This window comes from Macaca fascicularis, chromosome 7, assembly GCF_037993035.2.
Source record: "Macaca fascicularis isolate 582-1 chromosome 7, T2T-MFA8v1.1".
Lineage (NCBI taxonomy): Eukaryota > Metazoa > Chordata > Mammalia > Primates > Cercopithecidae > Macaca > Macaca fascicularis.
In genome coordinates, this window is record NC_088381.1 from 122,784,316 (window position 1) to 122,799,426 (window position 15,111).

Sequence of the window (15,111 nt, forward strand, 5' to 3'; positions counted from 1 at the left end):
TCACTTCACCAGAAGTCTGGAGGCGGTATTATAGGCATGGACTCAAGCACTTTCTAACTTTCTCCTTAGTCATTCTCAGCCTGTTGTCAATGTCTCCACATTGGCACAGATGACTTCTAGAGCGCTGAATATAAAGGGTTCAAATACAGCAGGCAAAGTGAGGTCAAAAGCACTTCCTCTGCTGGGTGTGGTGGCTCACACCTTTAATCCCAGCACTTTGGGAGGCTGATGCTGGAGGATTACTTGAAGCCAGGAGTTTGAGACTGCAGTGAGCTAGGATCACACCACCACACTCCAGCAGCTTAGGCAACAGAGTGAGACCCTGACAAAAAAAAAAAAAAAAAAGAAAAAGAAAAAAAAAAAGAAAGAAAGAGAGAGAGAGAGAGACAGAAAAAACGGTACTTACTTTTCATACTTGTCTTTCTAGGTCAGCAAGCAAGAAAAACCTTCTTAGAAGCCCTGATTGCTCCTTATTTCATTGGCTAGAACACTGTCACCCATAGACCAATCACTGGCAAAAAGCAATGGGATTGCCATAATTGGCTTATATCAGTTACTTTGTTGCTGTTAGGAAACAAAAGGAGGGTTCCATTAAACTAAGAACAGAAAAATAACTATTAGGTGGACAACCAACAATGTATCTCTGTTACCTTGTTATCTGAAATAAATGAGCAAAAACTCATCATTAACCATCAGTCTCCAATGAAACCAATTTTAGTTTATTTTCATTTTAGAGCATTTTTATTTGTTTTTTGTTTGTTTGTTTGAGATGGAATCTCGAGTGCAGTGGTCCCATCTTGGCTCACTTCAACCTTCACCTCCTGGGTTCAAGTGATTATCCTGCCTCAGCCTCCCGAGTAGCTGGGATTACAGGCACCCACCACCATGCCTGGCTAATTTTTGTATTTTTAGTAGAGACAAGTTTTCACCATGTTGACCAGGCTGGTCTTGAACTCCTAACTTTAAGTGATCCACCCATCTTGGCCTCCCAAAGTGCTGGGATTGCAGGCAGGAGCCACCACACCTAGCCTCTGTTTGTAAGAACTAGTTTTTTATGGCTCTAATTCTTTCTTGGAGTTCTTCCAAAGAACAAGATAAATTTACTTAAACAGCTAGAAAAAAAATACTGTCTTGAGATTGCCTTATGGATTCATTGATGCTTTTATAAATCCAAGATACATTATGGGATCTTACTGATCTTGTTTTTCATATTTCATATTTTGCTATTTCATGATTTAAGGAATTATTTTATCATATGTTTTAATCTTTTCCATATATATCTGGAATATATATTATATATATTATATGTGTGTGTGTGTATGTGTGTGTGTGTGTGTGTGTGTGTGTGTGTGTGTATATATATATATATATATATATTTTTTTTTTTTTTTAAACAGAATCTCTCTCTGTCAACCAGGCTGGAGTGCAATGGTGCACGATCTTGGCTCACTGCAACCTCTGCCTCCTGGGTTCAAGCGATTCTTCCTGCCTCAGCCTCCTGAGTAGCTGGGATTACAGGCACCCGCCACTGTGCCTGGCTAATTTTTGTATTTTTAGTAGAGGCGGGGTTTTGCCATGTTGGCCAGGTCCCAGTCATATTTTTAACGTGACTGAATTATAAGAAAATATAAAATAATGGAATCACCTAAAAGGGTGATATGATGGCAAAAAATAAAAATAAATTGCTATCCTTTTGTTTTCTTTTTTCATTGCCCAAGTATTACATCATTTTCCAAGAAAGTATAAAAGAAGACTAGAGAAACCATCTTTATAGTTTGCCTTACAATTTCATAGAAGTTGAGAATTCAGAATTTTTATTTTCCATCCACAGTGGCAAAGAGAACTGACTGAGGAAGACATTTTGATATTATTAGATAAATCAGAAGATGAGCGTAAAGAGACAGCAGCACCCTGGACTCAATGATGATGGTGATCTCAGATTACCAGGGACAGGAATGGTCTCAAACTCAAGAATAAATAAGTGACTTACATATTTCTAAGGACAAAAAGGAAATGTACTTTCAGCCAATTAGTTATTCAACAGAAAGCACTTCATCATGTAATGTTTTGAGACAAGATCCTGAAACATCCTGTTTTGCTAAAAGGATCTCCTTCCTTCCTTCCTTCCTTCCTTCCTTCCTTCCTTCCTTCCTTCCTTCCTTCCTTCCTTCCTTCCATCCATCCTTCCTTCCTTCCTTCCTTCCTTCCTTCCTTCCTTCCTTCCTTCCTTCCTTTCCTTCCTTCCTTCCTTCCTTCCTTCCTTCCTTCCTTCCTTCCTTCCTTCCTTCCTTCCTTCCTTCCTTCCTTCCCTCCCTCCCTCCCTCCCTCCCTCCTTCTCTCCCTCTCTCTCTCTCTTTCTTTCTTTCTTTCTTTTTGAGACAGGGTCTGGCTCTGTTGCCCAGGCTAGAGTGCAGTGGCAAGATCACAGCTCACTGCAACCTCTGCCTCCTGAGCTGAAGCGATTCTCCTGCCTCAGCCTCCCAAAGTGCTGGGATTACAGGCGTGTAATCTTTTAAAATGTTTGTGGACCAGCATTTACTTGAAACAAAGGTGTACTGTTTAAATTCTTGTTAACATTTCTATTACAGTTTTTTTTTAACTGTCCTTTTATTATTCCAAAAATTAAGCATAAAATGACTACAAAACAGTGATGCCTATTTTTCTTGGTATACTGACAAAGATTACTCAGATTACCAGTTGTGGGCTCAGAATCCTTTATCAGTGTCCACAGGAGAAATATACTGATGACCTTGTTTAGGATATCTACTGTGGCAGGTTCTGAAGATACAAAAAAAATACATCTGTTCCTGAAGAGCTTTTGCCCATGCTGGGGAGTCAGGAATACAAATTATCTCCCAGTAGCTACAAATGCCACATTAGGGTTTTATTTATTTTATTTTAATTTTGTTTTATTTTATTATATTTTATTTTATGAGTGTCTCTGTCTAAGGTAGGTGGATCACTTGAGGCCAGGAGTTCAAGATCAGCCTGGCCAACATGGTGAAACCTCATCTCTACTAAAAATACAAAAATTAGCCGGGTGTGGTGGCACATGCTTATAATCCCAGTTACTCAGGAGGCTGAGGTAGGAGAATTGCTTGAACCTGGGAGGTGGAGGTTGCAGGGAGCGGAGATCGTACCACTGCACTCCAGCCCAGGCAACAGGGCGAGACTCCATATCAAGAGAAAAAGAAAAAAAAAAATTTTTTTTTTTTAAATAGAGACACTCTGCTGTCCAAGCTGGAATGTGGTAGCACATTAGGGCTCACTGCAGCCTCAACTTCCAGAACTCAATCAATCCTCTCACCTCAGCCTCCCAAGAAGCTGGGACTACAGATATATGCCACCACACCTGGCTAATTTTTCATTTTTGGTAGAGATAGGGTCTCATTATGTTGTCCAAGTTGTTCTCAAACTCCTGGGCTCACATCAGCCTCCCAAAGTGCTGGGATTACAGGTGTGAGCCACTATGCCTGGCCTTCATCTTTTTTTTTTTTTGAGACGGAGTCTCACGCTGTTGCCCAGGCTGGAGTGCAGTGGCGCGATCTCGGCTCACTGCAAGCTCCGCCTCCCGGGTTCCCGCCATTCTCCTGCCTCAGCCTCCTGAGTAGCTGGGACTACAGGCGCCCGCCACCGCGCCCGGCTAATTTTTTGTATTTTTAGTAGAGACGGGGTTTCACTGTGGTCTCGATCTCCTGACCTTGTGATCCGCCCGCCTCGGCCTCCCAAAGTGCTGGGATTACAGGCTTGAGCCACCGCGCCCGGCCCTGGCCTTCATCTTTAACTTTGATAACTAGTAATCTGCTCTTTATCTCTATAATTATTTCATGAATGTTATGTGAATTAAATTCTGTAGTTTATATTCCTTTGAGATTGGCTTTTTTCACTCAGCATAATGTCTTTGAGGTTAATCCAAGTTGTGGAGTGTATCAACAGTTTATTTCTTTTTGTTACTGAACAGTATACCATGATATGAATGTACTATAGTTTGTTTAACCATTAACACATTGAGGGACATTTGAGTAGTTTTCAGTTTGGTACTATTACAAATAAAGCTGATATGAACAGTCATGTACAAGTCCCTGTGTAAAAATAAGTTTTCATTTCTCTGGGATAAATACCCAAGAGGGCAATTGCTGGGTTGTATGTTAAATGCATTCTAGTTTTGAAAGAAACTGCCAGACTATTTCCTAGAGAGGCTGTACAGTTTTACATTCCTGCCAGCCATATATAAGCGATCCAGTTTCTCTGCATCCTCACTTGTATCAACAGCATTTGGTATCACGATTTTTCATTTTGGCTTTTCTGAAAGGCCTATAGTAATATCTCCCTGTAGATTCAATTTGCATTTCTGTAATGGCTAGTGATATTGAACATCTTTTCACGTGTTTATTTGCCAGTTGTATAACCTTTTACTGAATGACTGTGCATGTCTTTTCCTTAGCTTCTAATTGGATTATGTTTTGGTTTTGTTTTTTAATATTGAGTTTGAGAGTTCTTCATATACTTTAGATACACCCAGCTACTACTTTTAATCAGCTGCTATAACATTTCATATGTGGGGTAAATGATGTCATATAGAGGCTCTATCTCACCAAACCACATTACTACTCCTCCCTCTTTGGAAACACCGTCTATATCAATTCCAATCCAGTCTTCAGAGAAGAACACTCTTTTTGAGGGGCCAGTTCCAATCTTGGACAAATGTTTCATTTGCCATTAATCTGCTCCAAGAATAGAATGCCAACTCTTCATCCTTCTTTCTCTAGGTTTTTTTGTTATCAGAGCCACAAAAGCAGCTGCGACAATATTGAGGTGATAATTTTTCAGTTTGTTTTTATTTTTTTTCCCCACTTTTCCAACTTTCACTGGATTGGTTTTCTCTGCCTTTATATGACCATGCAGTTTAGTTCTGCAGATGAATGAATTTGGCTTCTGTGTCCAAATTCCAGACAAATGGGAGAGATATTAGAACCCCCAATATTGTGGTCAATTGCACTTCTACTAGCACAGCTGTGGCCAGAGGAAGTGATGGCAAGAGATATGTAGGCTATCCTTCTGGAGATGTGGACTGTGCAGGTTGTCTGAGGAGGTCTGAGTAGGAAATTATTGTCCCTTTTATTACAAGGATCATAAATAATGGGAAGTCAGAGAGGTTAAGTGGTCCCCTGAGGCCACATATCCCCAGAGGTAGAGCCAAATATAAACTCTAAGCCTATCAAACTCCAAAGCTTGTACTGTATCGATTATGCCAATCAACTCACCAGCATGGTTTTTTTTGCTCTCAAAAACCTGGGTCTCTTGGTGAGATAAGCAAGTATCCACAATTACAAAAGAGACACATAAATTCTGACAGAAATATGTAAGGAGAAAGCAGAAGATAGAGATCTATTAAATTAATTTGCAGGGCTGGAAATTTTTTTTTTTTTTTTTTTTTTTTTTTGAGACGGAGTCTCACTCTGTCACTCAGGCCGGAGTGCAGTGGCGCAATCTCGGCTCACTGCAAGCTCTGCTTCCTGGGTTCACGCCATTCTCCTGCCTCAGCCTCCAGAGTAGCTGGGACTACAGGCGCCCACCACTATGCCCAACTAATTTTTTTTGTATTTTTAGTAGAGACAGGGTTTCACCGTATTAGCCAGGATGGTCTTGATCTCCCGAACTCGTGATCCGCCCGCCTCGGCCTCCCAAAGTGCTGGGATTACAGGCATGAGCCACCGCATCTGGTCTGGAAATTTTTTTTTTTTTTTTTTTTTTGAGACGGAGTCTCACTCTGTTGCCCAGGCTGGAGTGCAGTGGCCGGATCTCAGCTCACTGCAAGCTCCGCCTCCCGGGTTCACGCCATTCTCCTGCCTCAGCCTCCCGAGTAGCTGGGACTACAGGCGCCCGCCACCGCGCCCGGCTAATTTTTTGTATTTTTAGTAGAGACAGGGTTTCACTATGGTCTCGATCTCCTGACCTCGTGATCTGCCCACCTCAGCCTCCCAAAGTGCTGGGATTACAGGCGTGAGCCACCGCGCCCGGCCTGGAAAATTTTTTTTAAAGGAAAAATAGAAGATAGAGATCTATTAAATTAATTATAGGACTGGACTTTTTTTAAAAGGAAAAATAATAAATAAATACAATTTACGGCCAGACGTGGTGGTTCACACCTGTAATCCCAACACTTTGGGAGGCCAAGGTGGGAGGATTGATCGAGCCCAGGAGTTCGAGACCAGCCTGGGCAAGACGGCGAGACTCTGTCAAAAAATTTTAAAAAATCAAGACATTAAAAAAAATCAGCTGTGGCTGGTTCACGCCTGTAATCCCAGCACTTTGGGAGGCCGAGACAGGTGGACCATGAGGTCAGGAGATCAAGACCGTCCTGGCTAACACGGTGAAACCCCGTCTATACTAAAAAATACAAAAAAAATTAGCCGGGTGTGGTGGCAGGCGCCTGTAGTCCCAGCTACTCTGGAGACTGAGGCAGGAGAATGGCGTGAACCCAGGAGACAGAGCTTGCAGTGAGCCGAGATCACGACACTGCACTCCAGCCTGGGTGACAGAGAGAAATTCTAAGAAAAAAAAAAAAAAATCAGCTGGGCATGGTGGCAAATTCTTGTAGTCCCAGCTCCTCGGGAAGCTGAGGTGAGAGAATCCCTTGAGCCTAAGAATTTGAGGCTACAGTGAGCTATGATTGCACCACTGCACTCCAGCCTGGGTGACAGAGTGACACCCTATGTCTAAAATAAGCACAGATAAGTAAAATACAACTTACAAGTAAAGAAACAGCATTATTCCCTTTCTAACAAGTGTTGGAATATTTTAAATTTATGCTTATATTACTATCCTCTTTATCAAAATACTTCAGTGTGTTTATAAGCCCTTGGGACATATGGTCTTGTGCCATACAAAATTAATTCCATAGTGACATAAATAAACCAGATGGCACAAATCTCTTTGAACAAGATATATGTTTTTGTGAAAGAACACTTTAATTTTGTGCTTTAATTAGCATTAACTGACTTTCTAATGTTAAACCAATTTTGTGTCTTTAGGATTAAGCCAATGGGGTAGCTGAATAGTATTTTTTAATACATTGTTGGATCTGGCCTACTAAAACTTTCACTTAGGATTTTTCATCCCATGTTCATGAATGAGATTGGTTTATAATTTTTCTTTCTTGAACCTTGTCAAATTTTATATCAAGATTATGACTGTCATTATACTCCATAATTATATAAGACTGTAAATTTTACTTCATTATGTGATAGAATTTTAAATTCACCTAGCCTGGTGGTTTTCTTTTTGAAAAGAATTCTAAGTATAGACTGATTTTAAAAACTGGTTATAGACTATTCAGATTTTCTATTTTTTCTTGAGTTAGTTTTACTATAACAACTTTATTGAGCCATAATTCATATACCATACTTTCACTCATGTAAAGTATACAATTCATTTTTTTTTTGTTATTATTATTTTTTTTTGAGATGGAGTGTTGCTCTGTCGCCAGGCTGGAGTGCAATGACGTGATCTCGGCTCACTGCAAGCTCCGCCTCCTGGGTTCACACCCTTCTCCTGCTTCAGCCTCACAAGTAGCTGGGACTACAGGCACACACCACTACGCCCAGCTAATTTTTGTATTTTTAGTAGAGATGGGGTTTCACCATGTTGGCCAGGGTGGTATCGATCTGTTAACCTCGTGATCCGCCCGCCTCAGCCTCCCGAAGTGCTGGGATTACAGGTGTGAGTCACCGCACCAGGCTTTTAGTAAATTCATATAATTATGCAACAACTACCACTATCTAAAACCAGATTCTAGAAAATTTTCATCATTCCAAAAAGAAACCCTGTATTCATTATCAGTCACTCCCACTTTCCCCCTAACTCCCAGTCCTAGGCAACCACCAATCTACTTTCTGTCTCTATAGATTTGCCCATTCTGAATATTTCATAAAAGTGGAATCAAAATATGTGGTCCTCTGTTTGAAGGTATCCTCACTAGCCATCCTGCCTCAAGATAGCCTGCCAGCCCACCCTGCTGATTTCACTCTACATCAACTCTGACCTTGATTTCCTGGTTTCTACCCTGCCTGTCAGCCCTATAAAAACTTTCAGGCTGCCAGCCCCCACAAGCTTAAATTGGTATTTCAAAAATCAGACTAGTATATTCTGGACTGAAGAGGGCAGGATCCTGGGCCTCAAGATGAACAAGCCCTGGTCTGCCCACGCCTGAGCAGGACAGGAAAGGCTTCGTGGATAAGGAGAGTCTTGTCTTTAAAGGGAATTATTTTGAGGCTCTTCCCCTGAACTAGTAGACTAACATCTATATAAGGCCGATTTGGGCTTGAGAGTATGGCCTGGAGTGCTTCTCCCTACTATAGGGACAATGACATATTCTCAATATATTCCTTTTTTTTTTTTTTTTTTTTTTTTTGAGACAGAGTCTTGCTCTGTCGCCCAGGCGGGAGCGCAGTGGCGCGATCTCCACTCACTGCAACCTCCACCTCCCAGGTTCAAGCAATTCTCATGCCTCAGCCTCCCAAGTAGATGGAACCACAGGTGCGTGCCACCATGCCCAGCTAACTTTTTATATTTTAGTAAAGAAGGGGTTTCACCATGTTGCCCAGGTGGTCTCGAACTCCTAAGCTCAGGCAATCTGCCCACCTCGGCCTCCCAAAGGGCTAGGATTACAGGCATGCGCCACCTCGCCCAGCTTCCCAACTCTTAAATAGCTTACCAGGTTGTTTTCATGTCCTGGTCTGGCACTCAGTATTTACTCAAGCTTTGAACATGAACACCCTATGTTGGAAAATTACTGTCAGTCCTAACCCCATGGGTTTCTGACAAGTTTCAGTACTCCCGTAAGTTATTGAAAAATCACTTCTCTGAACCAGAAGTTTATATTCCATTAGGAATATAAATTGCCCTAATTACTTGCTTACTAGTATTTTGTGTTTCTTTTTTCCTCCCCCCGTTATTAAAATATCCCTCTTAATAAGTTCATTTTTATTTTTAGAAAAATAGGGTAAAATATGTGGTTCTTTGTGAGGTTTCTTTCACTTATAGTGTTTTTATGGTTTATTCATGTTATAACATGTATCAGTACTTCACTTCTTTTTGTTATCAAATAATATTTATCCATTCATCTGTTGATTGACATTTGGGTTGTTTCTACTTTTTAGCTATCAGGGAAAACGATGTATGAATATTCATCTATGTTTTCATGTGGATACACAGTTTCATTGATTTTGGGCTTATAGCTAGCTGTGGAATTGCCAGTTAACCTTTTGAGGAACTGGTAATGGCACCATTTTACATTCCTACCAGCAACTTATAAGGGTTCCTGTTTCTCCATATCCTCACTAACATTTGTTATTGTCCATCTTTCTGATTATGGCCTTATAGCCATCCTAGTGGTAGTAGGTGTGAAGTGTTATCTGTTTTTTTTTTTTTTTTCCTTAGACAGTCTCACTATGTTGCCCGGGCTAGAACACAACAACTGTTCACAGGCGCAATCATAGTACACTGAGGCCTTGAACTCCACACTTCCAGTAATCTTCCCACCTCAGTGGCCTGAGTAGCTGGGACTATAGGTATGTACCTGTGTGCCCAGCTTCTTTGTGGTTTTTGATTTGCATTTTCCTGATGACTAAACATACTGAGCATCTTTTCATGTGCTTATTGGCCACTGGAATGCAATGGTGCAATCATAGCTTACTGCCGCCTCGAATTCCTGGGCTTTAGGCATTCTCCTGCCTCAGTCTCCTGAGTAGCTGGGACTACAGGCATGCACCACCATGCCCAGATAATTTTTACAATTTTTTTGTGGAGACGAAGTCGAACTTCTGGGCTCACACAATCTCCTACCTCAGAGTTCTCAAAGTGCTGGGATTATGGGTGTGAGCCACTGTACTTGGCTATCACTTTCTTGATGGTGTTCCCTGAAACATCAAAATTTTTAATTTTGATGTTGACTTCATCTTTTCTCTTGTTGACTGTGCTTCTGGTGTCATATTTAAAGTCACAAAGATTTACATCTGTTTTCTTCTAAGGGTCTTAATAGTTTCAGCTCTTACATTTAGGTCTTGATTCACTATATGGTGTGAGGTACGGCTCCAACTTCTTTGGGATGTGTCTAGATGTCCAACATCATTTGTGGAAAAGACTATCCTTTTTCCATTAAATTTTCCTGGCACTCTTGTTAAAAATCAATTAATTGTAAATGAGAGGGTCTATTTCTGGATTCTCCATTCTATTCCATTAATCTTTATGTCTATTCTATGCCAGTACCACACTGTCTTTATAGTAAGTTTTAAAAGTGGAAAGTGTGAATCCTCCAACTTACTCTACTTTTTCAAGAGTGTTTTGGCTATTCTGGGTCCCTTGAATTTCCTTATCAATTTTAGGACCAGCTTGTCAATTTCTGCAAAGAAGCCAGCTGTGGTTTTGATAGGGATTTCATTAAATCTATAAATAAGTTTAGGGAGTATTATCATGTTAACAGTATTAAGTCTTCTGGTCCATAACTGTGAGATGGCTTTCAATTTATTTAGTTCTTCTTTTATGTCTTTCAACAATGTTTTATAGTTTTCAAAGTGTAAGTTTTGCATTTATTTTGTTAAATTTATTCCTAAATGTTTTATTATCATAAATGTCTCAATTTTAATAAGCTTTGCTTTTGTAGGTACCTGTTCATTTCATTAAAGTTTTCCAATTTGTTGTCATAAAATTGTTTGTAATACCTTGAGTCAGTGTTCAACCAAAAAATAGAACTGGTAGGAAATATATGTAAGATTTCTTGCAATGAACTGGCTCACATAATTATGGGGGCTGGCACAGCAAGTCTAAAACCCTACATCCACAGGCCAGACCTTCAGGATTGGCAGGCTAGAAGCCTTGGGCATGAGCTGAAGTTGCTACCTACAGGTATAATTTCCTCTTTTTTCTCAGGGAAGCCTCAGTTTTGCTCTTATGGCCTTTGAACTGATTAAATCAGGCCCATACAGATGATCTAGGATATTCTCTCTTCCTCAAATTCAACTGATCATGAACTTTAATATCCATAAAATAAGTCAGTATTTGATTGAATATTGGTGACTCTCGCTTAGCCAATTTGACACACAAAACTGACTACAAGCTTCTTTTTCATATCTGTATCATTTGTAGTTAATAAATCTCTTTTCATTCCTAAGATCATTTTTTGTGCTTTTCTCTCACCATGATCAATGTAATATGAATATTAACAAGTGTAACTCTGTCCTCCTTACTTTATATAATAGATATCAAAGACTTATGATTGATTACTAACTTAAAATCATAAGGTACTTTAAACTGTGTCTTAAGTATAAAATGTTTTCACATAATTGTGATTTTAGGCCAAAGACCAGGTTCCAGATGTGGCTAGAATATAAGTAATATTTTGTCTGACAATCCTGACTTTTCAGATGAAGCAGACATAATTTTTCTAATTCATTAATCTATCAAAAGACCAACTTTTGGCTTTTTTTATTCCATTATGTTTATTTCCTATTCCATCAGTTTTTGTCCTTTATAATACAGTCCCAAAGTGGGTAGAAATTAGTGTCAATCCCAGAATACTACCTTCTACCCATTCTGGCACAGGCCATCCTTCAAATTTTAACCTTGGGGCTGCGTGCGGTGGCTCACGCCTGTAATCCCAGCACTCTGGAAGGCTGAGGTGGGCAGACCATTTGAGGTCAGGAGTTTGAAACCAGCCTGGCCTACAGGGGGAAACCCTGTCTCTATGAAAAATACAAAAATTAGCTGGGCGTGGTGGCGCGCACCTGTAATCCAAGCTACTCAGGAAGTTGAGGCCAGAGAATCACTTGAACCCGAAAGGCAGAGGCTGCAGCGAACCAAGATCATGCCACTGTACTTCAGCCTGGGCAACAGAGAGACTGTCTCAAACAAACAAACACAGGAGTTTGAGACCAGCCTGGGCAACATGGTGAAACCCCATCTATTTAAAAAAATACAAAAACTAGCCAGGTGTGGTGGCATGCACCTACACTCCCAGCTACTTGGGGCTGAAGCAGGAGGATCACCTGAGCCCAGGGAGGTCAAGGCTACAATGAGTTGTGATTGTGTCACTGCACTTCAGCCTGGGTGACAGAGAGAGGCTCTGTCTGAAAAAAACAAAAACCAAAAAAACCCCGTACCTCTAATAATTAAAAACAATGCATGATTCTTGAATGGATCCTAAACTGGGGGTAAAAATGACTAACAGCACTTTGAGGGAAATTTTATTATAAAATACAGGCTATGTAATAACATCATCTGTTAAATTTCTTTGGAGTAATTATGGTATTGTAATTATGCAGAAGAAAATCTTTGTTCTTAGGGTACGTGCTGAGTACTGAGGGATGAAGTATATGCATATTTCAAATGGTTCAGAAAAAATCCTGTCTATAAAACATACATGGTAAAAATGTCAACAATAAGACGAACTAGAGGAAGGATATACGGGTGTTTACTGTCAAATTTCAAATTTTCTGTAGGTTTGAGAGATTCAAGATGAAAACCTGGGGGAAAATTATATATTCTAATAATAAAACAGATGGGAAACAAAGAGGGCCCATAAGACCAACAGTCACTGATTAAGATGCTTTCTATATGAATGGGCCTCATCCTTTTGTCCAAAGGGACTACCTGGCATCTGTTCCATGTTAGTGACAGTGACTCACTCCAGGCTGCTAAACAGACATGGGAGGCTACAGATCATAGCACAGTCCCCAGAGTTGCACATAACCCCAGTGCCTATTCACTTGCTCTCCGAAATAAATCTGTAAAGTAACCTCCTCCAAGGAGTTTTTGCTTTTGGAGAATAAAATTAAGATTATGTCAATTTTCTATAGTATACAATAAGCTCAAGTAGGCAGTATTATTGATACGATGATTAATATATTAATTTATTTCCATTTTCACTTTCATACTATTCAGTCCCAATTCTCTGAAAAAAAAAAAAAAAAAAAAAACACTGGAAAAAAACAGGTTTACTATTATATAGCAGAGAAACAAGGATGTTTCTTGGTTTCAAAGTTCGATTTGTAAGTTAAACCGAGTCAACACAAAAACCTTCCTTCAGCCAAATAAAAGTAGGAAATTAAAAACCCTTTTGCAAATTCTTGGTATTATCAGGTTGCTATGAATCTGAAATACATACAGATTATAACCTTAAGCATTAGGCTGGCACAAAAGTAATCGCGGTTTTTGCCACTGAAATGGCAAAACTGCATTTACTTTTGTACCAACCTGGTATTATAAACTATATACAAAGCAAGTTGAGAAACCAAAAACAAAATAAATGTCTACAAACATGCTTTCCAATGTACTATAAACAAACCTTTACTTAAGATCTTGAAATCAAAATTAGTTTGTATAGTATTCAGACCTAATAACAAAGCAAGATGAAATAACAGCATCCTCATTATCAGAATAGTAACTTTTATATAAAAGATTACTATGTGTCAGAAACTAAGTGCTTTCATTTCATTTAATTCTGGTAACAAGGAGGGAACAAAGGCTAGAAATTGGGTCACCAGCCCAACATGACCCAACTATTAGTAGTAGGTAGAGAAGTGGGTCTTTGAACCTAGGTAGTCTGGCTTTGGAATCTGTGCTCACAACCACTGTGCTATCATGTCTCTGATATCAGCTACTAATTAAAAAATCAAAAATGTGTGTCTTCCTAACCTTAATCATCATGGGATAAGGAATATTCTTGGCTCCTTTATGTCTAAATTTTCAACATACTTTTTCCCTTTCAACCTATTACTACCCTCAATTTTGAGTCAGCTGATTTTATGTGATTCTTTCCCTCCCACCCTCAGTACACTGCCTTTATGTGGCTGTATTTGTATTAGTCTCTGCTTAGAATAACCAAAAATGTATGAAATGATGAAACCTTGTTTGTTTGATATAAAAGAAGAGTTAAATACTTTCCGTAACTTTGGTCTCTTATCAAGCCTTCAAAGACTTGCTCAGGAAAGTACTGTTGATGTTGATAACCAGAGTATCCCACCAGGAGCACATGATGCCTTGGACTGCAATATTGTCACAGCAGTGTCTTCAGTTCTTCTCTACTGTGTATAATGCAGAGCAAGATGAGGGTGGTGGCAGAAATTATGGTAGTAAATATAAGATATATTTTCTAGAAATATATACATTTCATGGAAAGAAAACATTAAGACCATATCAAGACAAATATACAAATGAGAAAGTTACATTTATCTCAAAAAAATCCAGGCTATACAAACAGACAACTGAAAGCCACACAGGAAGAAATTTCCGGGAAAAAAAGTCTCACCTACAAGATTATTTACATGTTTAGGGCCAATATTATTAAAAGACGTGGTCCCCTAGGTCTAGTAGAAACATATAGTCTATGCTAACACACTTGGGAAGAAGACTATTGTCCTTCCTTGTACACGACAAAAAACAAATGAACCAAACCCCTAGAAGGTATCAATGCACAGAGGTTTTAATACCTTGGCTTTAATGATTTTTCAAGGTAAGAAACAAATTCAAATTGGTTGTGGCTTCAACTCAGTAATTACAATCACAATGCATCTCTGAAAGGCCCTGCATTTGGAGGCAGAGTAATCTGCAAATATGATAGTTTTTACATATGCCCTGTTACCTACACCGATATAATTACTACATTATCTTATAAAGACAAACAGTTGCTTCAAACTCTTTAAAAAATATATAATGAGTTTTCCAAAGACTCAAGTCTATATTCAAACCAAGATGAGTAAAAAAAATCCATTACTTTCCTAGGGTCACTTTCTTCCTTTACTCCTGCTTAAATGCAAAAGCTGATAGTTTCTGATTTGTAGAAAAATCTAAAGGTTTCTGCTTTTTAGGCAAATTCAGATTCTCTTTTGTTTTTTCTTCCTGGTTTTCTGTTTCATCGCTTTCATCAACCACACGGTTTCGCTTCTTTGCTTCAGCTCCATCACTTGCCTTTTCTCCTTTGGCTTTGTTAGCCCATGCCTTTGTAAAATAGCAGGGGTGAAAAGAAAATATTTTTAGGAAATAACAAATAAGAAGTAAATGATTTATTTACTTTTCCAGGTAATATTTTTATATATAAAGCAGAATAATTAGCAC

The 15,111-nt window shown here is 39.3% G+C and overlaps 1 protein-coding gene across 8 annotated transcripts in view; it reads right to left on the reverse strand.

The window, feature by feature from the left end:
• Positions 1–12,880: 12,880 nt before the first annotated feature.
• The window catches only part of WDHD1 (WD repeat and HMG-box DNA binding protein 1), an 86,059-nt gene continuing 83,828 nt past the window's right edge, over positions 12,881–15,111 (reverse strand). For all 8 annotated transcript variants that reach the window (XM_045396447.3, XM_005561310.5, XM_073997428.1 and 5 more), the window contains one exon: positions 12,881–14,994. In XM_045396447.3, the coding sequence (XP_045252382.2) occupies positions 14,794–14,994 (201 nt within the window). In that variant the 3' untranslated portion in view covers positions 12,881–14,793. The remainder of the gene's footprint in view (positions 14,995–15,111) is intronic.